This window comes from Olea europaea, unplaced genomic scaffold (genome assembly GCF_002742605.1).
Source record: "Olea europaea var. sylvestris unplaced genomic scaffold, O_europaea_v1 scaffold1224, whole genome shotgun sequence".
NCBI lineage: Eukaryota > Viridiplantae > Streptophyta > Magnoliopsida > Lamiales > Oleaceae > Olea > Olea europaea.
The window spans coordinates 32,454-52,398 of record NW_019229669.1 but is presented as its reverse complement, the minus strand read 5'-3'; the positions used below and the strand labels follow the sequence as shown (position 1 = coordinate 52,398).

The window sequence follows — 19,945 nt, the reverse complement described above, 5'->3', positions numbered from 1 at the left end:
AATAGGAGAAAGCCTCAGGATAGAAAGAGTGGAGCCCCTAGCAGATTCACAAAAGATAAAATTGAGAAAGTTAACAATAAAGGGTCAAGTGAGAAGCCACGTTTGGTTAGATGTCATGAGTGTCAAGGAATAGGTCACTATAGGAATGAGTGTCCTAGCTATAAGAAAAATCAAAGAAAATGGAAAGATAGGGCCTTAGTTATCTCACTTACTGATAATGAATCTGAGATCAGTGATAGGCAGGAATCCTCTAGTAGTGATGATGAAGGAAATTATATGGCATTTGTGGCTACTGTTAAGAGTGAATCTGATAAGGAAAGTGACAAGGTTGAGGAAGAACATTCAAACGATAATTCTGGTAATGAGGATGAGGATGAGGATGACATAGACTTACAAGAAGCTTATCAACTGTTGTTTAAGGAAAGTCTTAAAATAAAGAAGGTCAATAAAGCCCTACTTAAAAAGGTTGACGAACTTGAAAGGGAAAAAGAGAAACTGGGTAGTAAGCTTCAGGATTCACTTAAGAGTGGTAGTGAGTTAAAGTGTGTCAATGAGAAATTGGAAGACAAGGTTAAGAGTTTGACTAGTGAATTGGAGAAATCTAATGCTCATCTTCAGACATTCATAAGTGGAACTAATAAATTGGATAACCTGTTGGGAATGAATAAGCCAGTGGGAGATAAGAGAGGTCTAGGATATGTTGAGGGTAATACACATGTTGCTGGACCATCTAAGACTGTCTTTGTGTCTGCCTCTAAGTCTAATGCTGTTAGGAGTCCAAGTAAAGGTAAGAGTGTTCCTAGGGAACAGAGTCATCAATCACGTAGGAACATCAGGACTAGGTACCCACAGACACATACCTTTGAGCCTAGGTTCATTCCCACCTGTCACCACTGTGGAGTTTTAGGACACACTAGGCCTAGATGTTAAAAGTTAGGCAATGAGCGTAGAAATCAAAACATTCCTAGTCAGGTTAGCTTTCTGTCTAATCAGGTTAGTCATTTGACTAAGATGTTTACTAAGCTAACTAAGAGTACTTTGTCATCTAAAAAGGTTTGGGTCAAAAAGGGTGATCTAGGTAGACTTTCAGGTCAAGAAAACTGTTTTGTTGCTCATGTTGCTTTAAAAGCTCAAAATTCTAATATGTGGTACCTGGATAGTGCATGTTCTAGGCATATGTGTGGTAATAAAGCTCTATTCACTACTTTTGATGAATGTAATGGTGGTATGGTTACCTTTGGAGATGGGGGCTCTGCACCTATTCTTGGCAAAGGTACTGTACAAATGCATGGTTTACCTGTGATCTCTAATGTGCTTTATGTGGAAGGTTTAAAGTCAAATTTGTTAAGCATTAGTCAAATTTGTGATGACGACTTTGAGGTTAGTTTTGTGCAGAAGAGATGTACCGTGTATGATTTATCCGGTGGGGTAGTCCTTGAAGGGGTTAGAACATCTGACAATTGTTATGGGGTATTACCTAATTCTAACTATGTGTGTAGGAGTGCTAAAATTGATGTGAGTGAGCTCTGGCACAAAAGATTAGGTCATTTGAACTATAAGAGTCTAGAGCAGTTGGCTAAGAAAGAATTGATAGATGGGTTGCGTAAGATAGTTCTTAGTGAAAATGTTGTGTGTGGACCATGTCAACTAGGTAAACAACTTAAGGGGAGCCATAAGAAGACTACTAAAATTCTGACCAAAAGACCACTGGAATTGATTCACATGGATTTAATGGGACCCTCTAGGACCGAGAGTTTAGGTGGTAAGCGATACATTCTTGTCGTGGTAGACGACTTCTCGAGGTTTACTTGGATAGAATTGCTTAGGAAAAAATCTGATGCTTGTGACCTCATAAAGTCTCTGTGTAAACGGCTTAGCAATGAACTGAATCTCAAAGTGTCTAGGATGCGTAGTGACCATGGAAAAGAGTTTGAGAACTTTAATCTTGAGAGTTTCTGTATGGACGAAGGGATATTGCATGAGTTCTCTTCCCCTATCACTCCACAACAAAATGGGGTAGTTGAAAGGAAGAATCGTGTCCTTCAAGATATGGCTAGAGCCATGCTTAATGGCAAGGAATTAGCCCTACACTTTTGGGGAGAAGCTATTAACACTACATGCCACATCATCAATAGAGTCTACCTTAGACCCAAGACTGATCAGACCCCATATGAAATTCTTAAGGGTAAAAAGCCTACTGTTAAGTATTTTCGAGTATTTGGGAGTAAGTGCTACATTTTGCGGGATAGAGAGAACTTGAGTAAGTTTGAATCAAAGAGTGATGAAGGGATCTTCCTAGGGTACTCTAGGAGTAGCCGAGCATTTAGAGTGTATAACTTACGTATCCGTGTGGTGATGGAGTCTATAAATGTTGTGATAGATAATGCTGTGAGTGAGGGGAAGAGTGCTGAAAATGTAATAAAGATGGTGATCTTTTGAGTTCAAGTGATCTTACTGAGCTACCTGTGCCTGAATCATCTCGTAAGAAACCTGAAACATCTGAAAAGGAAACACTTCCACAAAATCTAGATAAAAATCCTAAGGAACCATCGACTAGGGTTAAGTCTAGTCATCCTAAGGATAATATTATTGGGGATCTAGATGAAGGGATGAGACTTCGTAGGAGAGTACTGAACAATCTAGCGTACACTAGCTATGTTTCTCAGGTAGAGCCTAAGAAAGTTGAAGAGGCCCTTAGTGATGAGTGTTGGGTGAATGCGATGCATGAGGAGCTAAATCAATTTGCTAGGAATAATGTGTGGATCTTAGTTCCCAGACCTGAAAATTGTAATGTTATTGGTACCAAGTGGATCTTTAAGAATAAGACAGATGACCAAGGTACTATAACTAGGAATAAGGCGAGATTAGTTGCTCAGGGGTATATGGTTTGAAGCAAGCTCCTAGAGCTTGGTATGAGAGACTCACATCTTATCTTGAGGAACATGGGTTCTCTCGAGGTGGTGCAGATAGGACCTTATTCATTAGACATATAGAAGAAAATTTTACCATTGCTCAGATTTATGTCGATGATATCATTTTTGGGTCTCCTCTTGAGTCTTTAGCGTTTGAGTTTGTTGAGTGTCTGCAGAGAGAGTTCGAGATGAGTATGGTTGGGGAGTTAAGTTATTTCCTTGGACTTCAAGTACGACAGACAGAGGATGGACTGTTTATCTCACAGTCTAAGTATGCTAAGGATCTCGTTAAGCGATTTGGGTTAGATAGTAAGAAGCATACTAGGACATCGATGAGTACTAGCTTAAAGTTAGGTCGTGATCCTTCTGGTAAGAGTGTAGATCCTTCCCTATATCGTAGCATGATAGGTAGTCTTCTCTATCTCACAGCTACTAGGCCTGACATTGCCTTTAGTGTAGGAGTGTGTGCTCGCTTTCAGGCAGATCCAAAAGAGTCACACCTAAGCTCTGTTAGACGCATAATCAGGTATATCAGTGGTACAGTGGATCTAGGGATATTCTATTCTAGGAATTCCAATCTTGATTTGGCTGGATACTCTGACGCCGATTGGGCCGAAAATGCAGATATTAGGAAAAGTACGACTGGGGGTTGTTTTTACATGGATAGCAATCTCATAGCCTGGCTAAGTAAGAAACAAAATTCAATATCTTTATCCACGGCAGAGGCCGAATACATAGCTGCAGGGAGTTGCTGTACTCAGCTTCTCTGGATGAAACAAATGCTTAGTGATTATGGGATTAGTCAAGAGACAATGACTGTTTTCTGTGATAATACGAGTGCGATAAATATTTCTAAGAATCCCATTCACCACTCTCGAACAAAACATATTGACATACGACATCATTTCATTCGAGAGCTTGTTGAATCACATGTTGTCTCTCTTGACCATGTCTCTACTGATAATCAATTGGCTGATCGACTTACGAAACCACTAGATGGGTTGAGGTTTGAGTCGCTTCGGACGGCTGTTGGTGTTAGCTTACCTATTTGATCATGGGTTCTTGCATATTCATGCTTGCATCACATTTGCACCTAGTCACTTCGTACTTTGCATGTGACCTATGTATGTGTGATGCATTTTTGTTTGTTTGTTTCAACTTCATTTGCTGTTTTTGTTTGTGTGTTTAAATGTATGAAAAAAAAAGGGGATTTTTCATGTGTGTGCCTTTTATATCTCGATTCTGGCATTTGCATTTAGAATCTAACTCTATTATTCATCATATGTACGAGTCTGAGGTTCCATCATTGTTCACGTTGTCTGTGGAGTTTTGGGTATATGGCTTGTCATTCATCTTTGCACAGCACACACTGTAGTCCTGTATGTGAGTCTTGACCGCTTGGGTGAGACTTGGGATGGTGATCTTCTATGCTTAGGATTGTGTGTCCATTTGACTTGATCTGGGACGAGTGTCACCTAATCATATTGTCTTTCCCCACGTTTATTGTATTTTGTCGAACGTTTGACTATCTTCGAGGCCTATTTGACTCGAACTATTAAGCCGAGGGGTTTTTAACTTGGTGCCCTAAGGTCGTCTGACTTGGGAGTCACCGGCCCAACGTTCGTTACGGGGGTCATCTATGTCGCCTAATGAGGATAGCATTGCACTTAAGTTTGTTTGTTAAAAAAAAAAAAACATGAGATCATTCAGTTAGGGGGAGTAAAAGTGTAACAATCGTATTATTTGATTTGGGTCCTCGTGGTATTGAATTTGATTGTCACTTGGTCGACATACACCTTTGTTTGGTTGTTTTCACGTGTCCTTTCTCACTAATTTAAGGTTTTGAGTCTCGCTTGCATGGACTACGTGGCACTCTTCCCGGTGTTGGTCTGTATACACTTTACTCCATGGTAATTTGATCTCTGTGTGGACTTACGTTTTGTATATATGCTGATTATTGGGTTTGTGACTTTATGCTTATTGTTGTGGCTTTACGCATATTCTTCGTTGGGTTTCGAGTTGTGATGACTTTGCTCTTAGGGTCGACGCGTTTTTTCAATGTATCACTTTTGTGCCTCATTTGTGTGCACGGTGTGTCATGACACGTTACATCGTTTCATGTGCATTTTTCATGTGACTCATTTCTTGCCTCTTTACGTGTGCCAGATGGACCGTAAGCGATCACGTCCTCTTCCCAGCCGGCTAGTGGTTCGACCTCTTACAGTCGATCGAGGTTCATTTCTGCTACAGCCCAGGATGTCTTCACTTCCCAGTTCTCCTTACGCCCCGTTCTCGTGGAGCGTGAGGTAATTTTGTCTGACCTTCCTGTAGATATAGCTGCCATCTTAGTGTCTCGGGGTTGGGAGCCTTTGCTTGTTGGTCTATCACCTCCACCCCCTCTCCTAGTTCAGGAATTCTATGCGAATATCCACGATATTGACGGGTCGTCCTTTAGGGTATTTTTGCGGGGTCATTCTTTTAGGGTTATACCTTCTGCCGTAGCTCAGGCCTTAGGTATACCAAAGATTACCCATCCTATGTACCCCTATATTTTACCCTCTGCTGTTCCGGCCGACTCCCTTGTTCGGTCGACGATTTTGAACACCCCGTCTGTCGGGGGGCCTACGGCGATGGCCACGGGTTCTCTTCCCACTGATCGCCAGGTTTTGTTGCGTATTGTGTGCACAAACCTATGGCTCGTAGCCCATACTTCTTCCTTACCCATGGGGCGGACCCGCTTTCTCTATGCCCTCCTTCGCGGGGACTCGATTGACCTACCCAGCTTTGTTTGCCAGCAGATTCTGGTTTCGTTTCGTACTCCGGGGGGTCGGATCGGGTTACCTTATGCCTGCTTGATTCATAGGGTTGCATTATTTTTGGGTGCTTCACTCCCGGAGGGTTCGACTCGTCGCATAGGACGTCCGATTGGACAGCAGACTATTCATCAGAGTCGTTCCCATATTCCGTCTTCCTCTTCTTCTGCTCAGGCTACAGTGGCGGCTGCAGCTGTTGATGCTTTTGATTGTTCCGAGCCCCTCGATCCTATTTTTGATATACTTACTGGGGGTTCTCGGGTATTCCTTCCATCTCGTCCCGCTCCTCCTTTGGCTATTCCGCTCAGCTCCTCCCGTCCTTCGACATCTACTTCTGTTCCTGGGGTGGCTACGTTGTCCGTTGACCCCATGATGCCGCTTCTGGGTCAGATGTCTACACTGTTCGAGCAGCAGGCTCGTATGATAGCTGAGATCACGTAGTTACGTGCTGCTTCGGAGCGTCAGTCAGCCGAGATGTCTACGTTTCGCCGTGCTCTTGCTGTCTGTCAGCGTCGGTTGCGCTGGATTCGAGATCATTTGGAGGAGAGCACGAGTGCTGAGAGTGGTTCTGATTCTTCCAGTGCTGGAGATGCTGCTTCTTAGTTCGTGTTGTTGCTTTAGCTTTTCTTTGGCCCTTTGTGACAAAAAGGGGGAATAGATTGATTGAGTTGATATGGAGTAGATTGCATAGATATTGGAGCAGATAATTATTTTTTGATAACTATGATATAAAGTTGATGTATATATGTCATTTTATAACTAGATTAAGTTTTTGATGTTTTGGCAATCTTAATGTTTGTTTTTGGTGTTTTAGACATACATTATTATTGCTTCTTAATCTGGTTAATGATATATGATTTATATCTTGTCTATATTTACTGTTTCCATTTCACATGCTTTTTCACGTGGTATTTGAGTTTTGTTTTTCAGGAAACAGGTTCAACAAGATATTGCTGATGTGATAGAATAGATTGGTAGTTTGGAGTCAATTTGTTTTTTTATCCTTGACTGTCAAATGTGTTTTTGTCACAGAATGCCAAAGGGGGAGTTTGTTAGGAAAATATGTAATTGGCAAATCTGTGACCAAGGACCAAATTGTCAAAATTGTAAAGTCAAGGACCAAATTGTCAATGTCCAATAGTTCAGGGACTAGAGTTACAATTAACTAAAGTTTATAGGCTAGGTCTAGGGTTGTGTGGGATGCCTCGAAGATGCAAGTGGCGCTTTGATTTCGCTAGAGTCTCGCCCTGACCTCGCTCGAGCCACAATTGCAGAACCAACTTCGCTGGACTCAAGCTAAGCCGTCGCTCGAGCGAAAGGTACGTCGCTCAAGGCTCGCCAGTACCTCGCTCGAGCGACCGTGTTACCTAGCCAATTCTAATTTTAAACGCTCGCGAATGTTTGATGCTCCACATTACCATATATCAACCTCTATATATACCAAACGTCCCATTCGTGTTCATTAACCCGAAAATTCACATTGAAAACACTTTGAATATTCTTTCAATTCCTTGGCAACCAAAAATCCAAATCATTCTCTCCAAGGATCAAAAGCCAAAGAAATCCTTCATTGTTCTCATACCAATCCTTGGCTTATTGAGTAAAAACATCAAATCCATAAACCCCAAAACACCTGTCTCACAACTCTAATTAAACTTCCAGAAGATCATCAGTTTGAAGATCCGGGAAGGATTTGCTTGAAGAGCTGGAGTGCGTGGCGATTCACGGGAGGTAGAAATTATACAAGGCTGGGATTTAGCACGGATCTGCAAAATCCAAGAGGGTCTTGAGTTCATACAGCAAGGAGGTCAGAAAATTGAGAGTGTCAATGATGTCTGGCGTGCTGTAAGTTGGTTTCTACAATAGTGAATCTCTACTGGCTTGTGCCCGGAGTTTTTACCCAGTTGGGTTTCTCCGTCAACATGTTTATTGTGTTTTTACCGCTTTAATTTATTTACTTGTCAATGGTAATTCAACATAGGTAGATAAAGCACGTGAATTAATCTTGACAAATTATAATTTGTGTGACTTGTTGCATGAATTATTCAAAAAGTTTTTAATTCTGCAAGAACACCTATTCACCCCCCCTCTAGGTGTTAGTTGGGTCGAACGATAGGTTTTTCAGCCATGGCATTCCTAACAAGATATGACCCATATGCATAGGCACCACATCACATACGACTTTGTCACTATAATTCCCAATTGAGAAATTAATTAAAACTCTTTTATTCACCCTAACTTCACCACTTTCATTCAACCATTGCAACTTATAAGGCTTAGGGTGTCTTAACAATGCTAGTCCTAATTTCTCAACTAAAGTTGTACTAGCTACATTCGTGCAACTCCTACCATCAATAATCATAGTACATACCTTATCGTTGACGTAACAACGTGTGAGGAATATATTTTCTTGCTGCTGCTTCGAATCATCCACTTTGACTTGAGTGTTAAGAGCTCTCCTTGACACCAACGATTCCCCAACAGCAAACTCCAATTTTTCTTCTTCTTCAACGTCCTCCAATGCAGGCATGTCCTCAAACTCTCATTCACTTTCACTCACCACTTCTCCACTATTCAACAAAACCATTACCCGTTTATTTGGGCATTGAGAAGCAATGTGCCCTGACCCCAAGCATCTGAAACACTTGATGTCTCGATTCCTTGATGGTTGTGAATCTGTTTTGGGTGCTGTTTTGCTAGCACTTTCTTCTTTCCCTTTCTGCCACTCATTTCTACCTTTAGGTACTGCTTTATCACCTTTGTTGTTATTGTTCCACTCTGGCCTCCAAGATGGATTAACACTCGAAGTTCTTAACGGCTGCCTAGCTGCCACTTTCCTCTTCAGCTGTCTCTCTACCTTCATAGCCACATGCAACATGTCTTCCAACTCCACATAATGTTGCAACTCCACTACATTGGCAATTTTTCTATTCAACCCATTCAAGAATCATGCCTTGGTAGCCTCCCGATCCTCCACCACATTGGCCCTAATTATGAGTATTTCCATCTCCTTATGATAGTCCTCTACACTTTTCGACCCTTGATATAGACCTTGCAGTTTTTGATGGATCTATCGGTAATAGTGGCTAGGAACAAACCTCTTTCTCATCAATGACTTCAATTCCTCCCAAGTGCTGATTGGTCTTCCCCCACTCCTACGTTGTGAAGTAATCACTTGATCCCATCATGAAATTGCATAGTCACTGAACTCCAAAACTACTAACTTCACCTTTTTCTCCTCCGAATAGTTATAACACTCGAAGATCATTTCAACCTTCCTTTCCCACTCTAGGTATGCCTCGGGATCACTCCTTCCTTTGAATGAAGAAACTGTTATTTTTATATTTCCCAAGTTTCCATCCACCCCCCCCCCCCCGCGATCATTCCGACCCCGTCTGTCGAACCTATCACCTCTATTCATCATCCTTCCCATCTCAACACCGTGAAATTCATCTTCGCTCATGTTACTCCCATATCCATACTCCTCTCGTCTTTCCCTCCTAGGCTCCCATCTATCCGGTCCTCTGACATTGGATACATCCACTCGATGCCCCCGCTAAGATTAACCACCGATGTATCTAATCTATTCATCCAAACCTCCTGCTTCTCCAACCTATCTCTCACATCTCCAAACGCCCTCTCAAACCTTTGCACTAAATCCTCCATTGCATTGCTATTATTGCCTTGTCGGCTTGAGTTTGATTCTGCCCTTTCTGCAAAAGTTACTCGGAACACACACAAGGCTTTTACCCTCTATTAAGCTCACCTCTCTGCCTTTTACCACTCAATTCTTTCAACAATTGCTTTTAGGAACAATCAATGAACTCAATCAATCAATCAATTCGTGTAGAATTCCCCAAACCGGATGTGACTCAATAATTGTAACAAAGGACTCAAAGAAAACTTTTAAAACTTGATTTAAATCGAAGGAATGGAATGATTCAATGTGTCCAAGTAATTTAGAAACGATAATGAATAATAATAGTTGATATTTGACGGATCAATAATTATTTAAAAAGTTTTTTTAACTGTACAGATGAACAGTACCGTATGGATGAACAATATTTTTTTTTAAGATCCGAAAATCAACAACAAAACCAACAAAGAAAACGAAAACTGATTTGGGCGAAAATTGAGCCCAAAAACGGAATTTGAAAATTTTTGATGAAACCTTTGGATCAAGGATCAAGAAAAACCTTCTGGACATAAGAACACAAGAAATTGAAAAAAATTAGAAAACAAAGGATATAACTTGATTAAATTGGAGTCAAAGCTCTGATACCAACTGATGCGAACCCCGCAGCAATGGAAACTACGAAACCCACAACGAGATTGATGCGGAACCCAAGAACGCCAATACTAACCCGGTTTTAGATCTTGAACCCTAAGAATTGAACCAAGAAACCCTAGATTAGCGAAGAACCTAAAACCCCTTGCTTACAATTGAAAGAACCCACAATCTGATTGATAGAACGCCACAAGAAGTCGAATCTTGATAAGTTTCAAGATTGTTCAAGAAGAACAATTAAATTGAAAGAATAATTCTCTCTCTATAATATTAAGCAATAGTCAAAGTTCAAAGGTTTTTTTTTACAATGAAAAGATATTCTCCTATTTATACTATTCCTCGAATAGGAGTTAAAAAGGAAATATAATTCTAATAATCTAACAAAATTCCTAGAATATTCGTCCAATATTGTAGGAATTTGATTAAGAATGAAATTCTAGTAAAATAAGGAAAAATGCAGAAGAAGGAAAAATCGCGCCCAGAAATGAACCATGCGGTCGCATGGTTATAAACGTGCGGCCGCATGGTAATAAGAATTTTAGCCATTTGATTCTCGGTATCATGCTGTGCGGCCGCATGGTTGCACTGCACACTCTCACCTTCGGCTGCTTGTAACACATTGATCCATTTTGTTTCGGCCTTTGACCCGAACACGAAACTTGTCCCATTTTGAGTCCCGAACATGGTTCCATCAATAGTTTCTTGAACGAGTAATCACATCGTTTGTTTCACTTGCTTTGCCCTTGATCACGTCATTGGTCCGCCATCGACTATCAACGGGTCTTGTCTCGCACTTGCCTTCGTCGGGCTCGACTCCTGGATCATATCACTTTTTCTTTCCCAGCAATAAATATTTGTAGAAAAAAAATTTTGTAAGAAAATGACACTTTAGAAAAAGAAAGTCTTGTAAGAAAAAGACAAGTAAGAATAGAACAGTTTTTAGAAAAACTACCAATTTAAACATGTTTTGAAAGTTTTTGCAATAAATTTTCTGCAAGAAAAAGTCTTTTACATAGATACAACTAAAATTTTATATGAAAAATGACAATTAAGAAAAATTTCTTCTAGGAAAAGGACAACTAAAATATTTTCTACGTAGATACCAATTTTGTAGACAAACTCTTTCTAGTAAGAATTCAAAATCTTTGTAATAAAAAGTCTTTGTGCAAAGTATTCGTAATAAATTCTTTTCAAGGAAAAGTCTACCAAATATTAACGATTCAAGAAAGTGTTTCAAATATTAAAGATCTTTCAAAAATTTAAACACGTTTCGAATATCAAATATACCAACTTCAAGAAAAAGTCTACTAGCAATTAATTTCGAAGACATAAACACATGTATGTGTACACACACACACACATATAGTGTTTGAAACTAATATGATTGTAAAATAACCTAGGGTTTTCAGAAATAACTGCTGCTCTAGCATTGACCTCGCACCTAACGAGCAGTAATTCCGTTGCTTGAGAGCCAAGGTCGCGCTTAGCAAGTGCCAGTGCCCCTACTTTGACTGTTCGAGCACTAATCTGGCATGTAAGGAGCGGTAATACCTTGATTTTTCTTTTTGGTCAATATTTGACTACTCCTTCACCTATGCTATTAATCCACAACTATTTTGACTTTAATTACAACTTAATAACCCACGATTTTGAATACAGAAATAACCAACTACAATTAAGACCTAAAAATGAATCTCCCTCAACCTTCTTCCTCTCAACCCCTGTTATCTCGCAAAGAATCCTACCTAAAAGTTGTCACTGGCTGCCTCTTATTTTGCTGCATTGCCACCCTCGATCCCCTCACAACCTATGACTTTAACCTTGGAATGTCTGTTAAAGAACCCTAGAGAAAGTGCAAAAAATTGTTATTTCTCACATGTTTTTCATTTTTTTAATGGAATTTGGTTCGAGGAGGAAGCCTTGTACCAGCAGTAGAAGCAATATAGACGGTAGGAATGTGATGGAATCAATCAATGTACACAGAGATTTGTGATTTCTTTAGCCTAAGACTTGTTACTGGTATAGTTTAAGTCAGTGTAGTATATTTTGTGCATTTTAAGGTTTTTTCGGGATATGAGAAGAAGTACCAATTTCAAATTTTCCTTATTTCTCGTGTCTCCTAGACATATCTTTTTTTCTACTAAGATGCACGCTATCAATTGATGTGATTATGGTGTGAAATATTATTTTTGATGCTTAGGGGCGGAGTCAGAAATTTTGTCCAGTGCGGACAAAATTTAATAAAGGTCGAACTTTTCGATCATGGATTTAATGATATTACGACAATACTAAAAATGACATAGCGATAACACTCATAAGATGATCATCTTCTTCATTATTTTAGGATCAGTAACAAGTTGTGCAATATCAAAATTCATTTATTCGATATCTCCTAATCAAAGAATCTCTCCATTGGCACTTCATAGTAAAATAAATCACAAGTGATAATTAAATACTAATTGATATAAAAATAACTACTAATTTTTATAATTTGGTAGAACACTAGAAAATCCTCACAAATTATTTAACTAATTGATAGAAATTAAAATTTCAAGAATTCATCACAAATATTACCAATATTTAACATTCTCATAAACAAAATCCCTAATACTAAACAGAAAAATCACATGATCAATAAAATTTTTGCTGCAAATTTAAGGGTATAAGGAAATGTGGGTTTTAGGAAAGAAATGAACTTTGAAAATATTTCAAAACGAGAGCAGATTAAAAGAAAATTTTTAATTTTTTATCAAGGGGAAAGAGTCACACTTGGAGTTGGGGTAAATTAGTGTATGGGCTAAACTATAAATAAATGAGGAACCCAATACTTAGAAAAAAGAAAAAAAAAAAAAAACAGGGAAAAAGAGCTAAAATTTTGATTGTGGGCTTGGGCCAAAAAGCACTGGACCGTGAATGGCTCCGTCCCTATTGATGCTCAACATGAACTTGAAATTGAATAAATGAGTAGACACTCTCTTTGAGTTAATTTTATATGTTAATGAAATATAAAATCGGTTGTAACTTGTAAGCATTAACGAAATATAAAATTTTATGGATAAGTCGGTATCTTTTTCATCATCCTCTCGTCTTCCTTGTGTTTGATCTTGTTTTAGTGCTGGGACGTGTAAGTAGAAGAATATATTAGTAAAGAGACAAATCAAGTTGTTGACCTTGCATTTTTGTTACATTGTAGAATCTCAAATTGGACATAATATATGCTAATTAATTATCAAAAAATTGAGGACTATCACAGGGTAAAAATGTGTGCTCGTCTAATAAAAAAAAAAAAAAAAAAAAAAAACAGGGAAAAAGAGCTAAAATTTTGATTGTGGGCTTGGGCCAAAAAGCACTGGACCGTGAATGGCTCCGTCCCTATTGATGCTCAACATGAACTTGAAATTGAATAAATGAGTAGACACTCTCTTTGAGTTAATTTTATATGTTAATGAAATATAAAATCGGTTGTAACTTGTAAGCATTAACGAAATATAAAATTTTATGGATAAGTCGGTATCTTTTTCATCATCCTCTCGTCTTCCTTGTGTTTGATCTTGTTTTAGTGCTGGGACGTGTAAGTAGAAGAATATATTAGTAAAGAGACAAATCAAGTTGTTGACCTTGCATTTTTGTTACATTGTAGAATCTCAAATTGGACATAATATATGCTAATTAATTATCAAAAAATTGAGGACTATCACAGGGTAAAAATGTGTGCTCGTCTAATAAAAAAAATAGATAAATTACTTTTCCAACGACAATAAAATTACAAAATATAGCCCCGACATGTAGATTCTTAGAGTCTCTTGGTTCGAGCCGTCTCATGACACAGTTGAGTAATCTGGATATATCCGAACGGGTTCAAATACTATATCCACTTATAAATGAAACTGTTTATAAATCGCTCTTGATTAATCCTCGTTATTTATAAAATATTTTTCTTTTTCTTATTTCCAATCACACATTCTTTAATAAACTAATATTATATGTAAATCCAAAATTTTTCCTTATTTTCTGATCATACATTCTCCATTAATTTATTATTTCTAAATGCATTCTCAAAAGAAAATTGATCTCAAACAACGTAACAAAAGCAGGATTTAGGGGGAAAATTTTTTGCCCTGATTTGGTTCAAACAAAAAATGGATTAAAATTAATATTATTATTGATAATTAATTTTAATTACATATTTTATAACACTCATAATTTTTTAATTATACATTCTGTTAAGGCCCCGTTTGTTTCTCATTAATATAAGAATAAGAATGAAAAATGTAGTTGTTACAGACTCCACACAAAATATAAAAATTCAAATATGGTGGTTAGATGTGATGAATTACGGTCATATTTTTTATTTTGGTAGTCAAATAATGAGAAACAGACGGGCTTAATTTTATAAAATTTTACTAAAAATCTAATTTTTATTTAAATTAGGGGCTGTGTTTTTTGGGCAAAAAAAAAAAAAAACATCCTTAAACGTGAATAATATGTAAAGTCTCCCCTCTCTCTCCCCCAATTCCCCTAAACCCCCGTCATTCAGTATGTTGCCCTCCCGCTACTTCCTCCGCAAACCACCGTCAAATCACCTCCTCCTCCGCCACGTGTCCACCACTCCCACACCCTCCCGTTCCTCATCTTCCACGACCCATGTCAAAAAACATTCCGGCGATCACGAGTTCCTTCATCCCAGCACCTTCATTAACACGTGGAAGCCTCCACGCGATCCAAAGCAGGCCGAAGCTCAGCTCGCACTTCTACGACGAGAATACGCCCGTAAAGTCAAGGAAATCCGGAAGGAGTACATCAAGGAAATGGAATTGCAGAGGCTCGAGAAATTGCGAAAAGATGAGGCAAAAAAAGAGGCACTGAGAATCGCAAATGAGGAGAGAAAAGCCGCGAAGGCTGCGAAGAAGAAGGCCGAGGCTATTGAGAGAGAGGCCGCGGAAGAAGAGTTCCGGCGGACCCTGGTAAGCCAAATTACTAATATGCCTTCCCTCTATGATCTTTATTTCATTTTAAGGATGATATGCTTACATTTACAATTTTTGGGGCTGGATTTTGTTATAGTTGCCGATATGTTTTTAATAGAAAATCATTGTTCTTGATTTACGATTACTATTCAAATTGAACTTGTAATATTTTTCTATAAGAGTAAAAACCATATGCACGTTTGCTTTGATTCAATCTATGATTCATGACTAGAAATGCTGCTGGTATACTTTTTGATAAACATAATTTGTCTCTATATTTGTCATACTTGTGTCTATAGCGTTGTAAACGAATATTATAATGTCCGGTGCTCAAGTTCATTAGCAAATTTTGCTGCCTAAAAAATTCAATTCCTATATTTTGTGTGCTTTTGTCGACAGACTTGGCAAATTGGAATAGTTTACCCTTATGCTCTTGGATTTGTTTTCTTGTATAAGAAAGGATTTGATTGAGATTGCCATCTCCACGAATATCTCAAAAAAGTACTTGGCACAAGAGTTATAGCAACTTCTTTTTAACATATTTTTCCTTATTCAGTAAGAAATAGGATGGATTACCTCACGCTGAGTTTGGCATGTAAACTAGACTTTGTTTGGACCAAAAAATTATGACTAGTCTATTCTTCCAGGAAAAGTTAAGCAACACATTATTAAACTCTATGTTTTTAAAATCGACTAGACATCAGCCGTTAAATGGAGAGGTTAAGGTTCAAAAGGTCGAACCAGTATCAAACTCGAAGTAAAATATAATTAATTAAATAAATAATTTGATAGACATTTTTAATTTTGAAGAACTAAAGACTGTCTAGTGTCTAATTCATAATAAAACATTATAAGCCCATATTTGGTGGGGGTTAAAATAAGATTTTTAGTAAAATTTTGCAAAGAGTTGATGAAATGAGTTGTTGAAAAGTTGTGGGTCTCATGAAATATGTAGTTGAAGTTAAATATTGACTTTGACTTAGATATAAATTAAATATTGACTTTGACTTAGATATAAATTTAGATTTTAATCCCTATCAAACAAGGGCTAAATCTATTCACTTTCAAGCAACTTATATTTTCTTTGAATCCAACTATGACTGTAATCCATACAAAGTGTTCACTTTGCATCTCAAGGCCTTAATTCAATGAGAAGCTGCTGTTCAAAAATCTGAACCATCGTGCTCTCTCTCTCTCTCTATGTATATGCACACACATGTATATAAACTTCTATATCTCTCATTCCAAGTTTCCATCTTCACCAAAATATTTATTTTATCTTCTAATCATTACAAGCTGGGAAAACCAGAAAAACCATACCTTTTTGATTGTGCAGTCGGCCAGTTTTCCCACTGGTATTGGACTACTACGGGCTTAACCAACAACCGGATCAGTTTCCTGAACATTCCTGGCTATGATGCACCGACACGGACACGTGTGTCTGACACGATACGTGTCGGATACGTCGACTCGTAATTTTTCAATAAAGTACCGACATGACATCTTCGACACGTTCATTAGATTCTTTAAAATTCTTCATTTATATAGTTTAAATTTGGTTTTATACTTATTATTGATTTTTTTGTTGAAATCTTTTAAATATGAGTACTTATTTGTTATTTACCAATAACTTTGAGTTAAAAATGTATAATAGTTATAGTAAAAAAGGAAAATGATTATTGTAGAGTGTCCGAAGAGTGTCAGTATCGACACGTATCTGACATAACACACTACCTAGTTAGAGTATCCGTGCTACATAGATTCTTGATTTTCCCGGTCGAACCGGCCAGTTGAGTCCAATTCTGAAAACATAAATAAACTACATGTGCAATATTGTGCATTCATGACTGTTGAATCCTGTATTTTCTTCCCTACACTTAATTTTTATTTGTGTTTCCAGCCAGAGATGGGATGAGGAGTATGTTTTTTATTTATTTTCTTTCAGAATATGAATGTGTGGTACATTTTTTGTTTGTCCTCTGTTTACATTTCAAGAAAATGAAAAAATAACCATCCCGACAATATTTTCAATTACAAAATCTAAGCTTGTTTGAGAATATATAAAGAGTTTAAATTATAAATAAATAGACATGATGGGTGGATTAGTAGATAGTACTTGTGGGTTCCTGGAAACATGTGGATAAAAAGTGGCTTAAATGTGTATAAACAAGGTTTTATTGCGACCACAATTTGTTTTTGTTCCACCACATTTTAAATTCATGACAGTTAAATTACATTTTTAATAAATACACTACTTCAATTTGACTCATATAACCTAATACAATTAGAAATTATATACTTGTCTCCCTTTAAATATGCCCTTGTTTGAGTCTCCTTTTTAGGGAAGAATGAATTTTTGATTAGTGTATTGATGAGAAATGTATGATTAAAAAATAAGGAAAATTTTTGGATTTGCGTATAATATTATTTTATTGAAAAATGTGTGGTTGAAATGATGTCAAAATATTGTTGAAAAATGCATTTTTCCCAAAGAATGGGGCTCAAACAAGGGCTATATTCCAAGCTTTATTAACCTATAAATTCATAGTTAGAGAGAGAGAGAAGAAGAAGAAGAAGAAGAAGAAGAAGAACATTGACCTCGTATGGATACAGCTAGCATCTATATGCTAAAGTTGCCCTCTTTCTCTTCATATGCTCTCTCTCACATCTTCACATCTATATATCTATATCACTACCAAGAAATTAAACCCATCTTGCAAACTGTTTTCAAAATTTTCAAAAATCTTGTTTTCCTTTTAATTTTAATGGGTTCATTGGTTGCATTCTTGATTTCGCATGAAAATTATCCAGAACCCCCTGTTTGATATCCACACCAGTCATCAATTTTTTTGTCATCATATGGGGAAAAATGAAAGTTTGATTCCTGGATAAAAGTTTTATATTGTAGACTTCAAAATCTGCGTTTGGTGGGATTTCTGAGCCCTTATATCTTGTATTGACGTTTTTTGTTCGTTTCTAATCAGATTGAGAACATGACCTACTTTGCTTAAATTTAAAAATTAATGAGAGTACCGAATCAATTAATTGCCCATAAAAAATAGTCAAAAGTGTCATCTTGGGATCAAGCGAATGTTCTGTGCATGCAGTACAACTGAATAAAATTGCACTTTGATAGAATTAGTTGTTTGAAGCCATTGCGGTGACTGTAGGAGGCACCAGTTTTGCAAGTCTGAGCGTGCCACCAAGCTCCATGGGAACAAGGGGGATGAGAGAATGCAAATCATCTGTTATCAATGGTCCATAGCTCGGTTCTGGTTGAATGCATAATACAACAACAGCAGCAACCGTAACTTATGTTCTTGGAGAGCATGATGTTTCTTTATAAGGATTTGTTAAAAGAGAGATTCATTTCAAGAATTAACGCTGCTGGAGAGGAAATAGTGGACAAGGTTGTTAATTTAATGATTGTGGTGTCTATGAAAATTATTTAATGTTAAAAAGTAACTTTAAAAGTATGGTTAATTAAGGGGCTGTCTGGTAGAGATTATCCCAAAATTTTCATTATAATTCCGAACGTTATACAGGAAAAGGGGTCCCACTGTAGTAGCATTTTTTGGCTGCCTTCGTACCATTCAATTAAAATATTTGGCGAAAAGACGAGAGTTCCCCTCAATAAATGCATTAAATATTATTAAATGAGTGCATTTTTGGCAATTGAAATAATGAGATGATAGTTGCCAGTACTTGTTGTCAATTATTGCGGTTGAAGTCTGTGCAGCAGACCTTTACAACAGTAGGATTTTCGATAATAATTTTGAGAGAATTTCTACTAGACAGCTCCTAAGTAACTTTACTTAGAGTCATTTAAGTAAATAAAAAAATTGTGGTGTAACAATTAAATTTTGTGGTGGTAATATAATAACCCTTTATAAACATGAGCCAAACATATGCTAAAATCATATGGCAGCTATTCGCCTGGTTGGTGGCACCTGCAAATTTTTATGACTTACTTTTTAATGATTTATTTTATTTTATTTTATTTTATTTATTTTTATTTAAATCAAGTTCATTTTGTTGCAATCTAATTGATTTAAATACATGTACTTGAAGCAGATAATCTGCAATCTGGTTGAGTTTTTATATGTCGTGTGGTAGTTGGATCTCTATCCCACTTCAGGGTCCGAATAATATAAAATTAGTTACTTGAATTTTGAGACATCTGTACTTGCATCTGAATTATTTCTCTTTCCTTAGGTCTGTATTTATCCTTTCTATTTATCATTCTGTCTTTTTAGGGGGTTTAGGATTCAAAATGATCAAGAAGTTTCTTATAAACATGATATATAGTAATCCACCTTACATGGAAGAATAAAAGCTTCTACCTTTGATGGTTTGTTCTCTTTAACAATTTGCCCTAGCACCTTGCTTTGTGGCTAATATGTTGTAATTCTCACAACGCAGATGACAGAAAGAGCAGAGAAGCTTGAATATTGGAGGATTAGACAAATGAAAATTGAGGAGAAGAAGAAAGAAAAAAAGGAGCTTCTGCATAGACAAAGTTCTCTGTGGGTCGATGAATCGGAATTGGAGAAGAAGACCCTGGAGGCCATTGTTGATACTATTCCCCTCTGAATACGTTCTCTTTCAAAGCTGATTGCATGAATTAGTATTGTCGATCCTAGGATACTTAGTCTTGGACTGCCATGTTTTGAAATTTCCCAAAATTCAAGTTATTCGACTGTTGTCACAGTTGTAACCTGATTAATGTCTGATAGATTCCTTTCCTTTTTGGGTTATTATCAAAAGAAGTCTGGAGGTGAATGATGGTTCCTTAAATAAATTGCATACTGATTATCATAGTCAAGTCATTGTTTTCGAGAGGTATAATAATCTCTTTCAAATATCGAATTGAAACTTGAACCTTTGTATATATATAAAGTTCCCGGAAATTGTTTTTTTTTTCCCAGGAGGAAACTGAAAAAAAAGGGGATAATATTTGGTGAT

The 19,945-nt window shown here is 37.2% G+C and overlaps 2 protein-coding genes across 2 annotated transcripts in view; both read left to right on the top strand.

Moving 5' to 3' along the window:
- Positions 1-930, top strand: part of LOC111374255 (microfibrillar-associated protein 1-like) — a 1,350-nt gene extending 420 nt beyond the window's left edge. Inside the window, exons 2-3 of the mRNA XM_022996909.1 lie at positions 6-542; positions 630-930. Of these exons, the coding sequence (XP_022852677.1) occupies positions 6-542; positions 630-930 (838 nt within the window). The remainder of the gene's footprint in view (positions 1-5; positions 543-629) is intronic.
- A 13,572-nt stretch (positions 931-14,502) lies between these two features.
- Positions 14,503-19,857, top strand: LOC111374268 (PH domain-containing protein DDB_G0287875-like). The gene is made up of 2 exons (XM_022996923.1): positions 14,503-14,977; positions 19,403-19,857. Exons 1-2 carry the CDS (start codon positions 14,552-14,554, stop codon positions 19,571-19,573), a joined length of 597 nt encoding a protein of 198 aa, XP_022852691.1. The 5' UTR covers positions 14,503-14,551; the 3' UTR covers positions 19,574-19,857.
- The last annotated feature ends 88 nt before the right edge of the window (positions 19,858-19,945 follow it).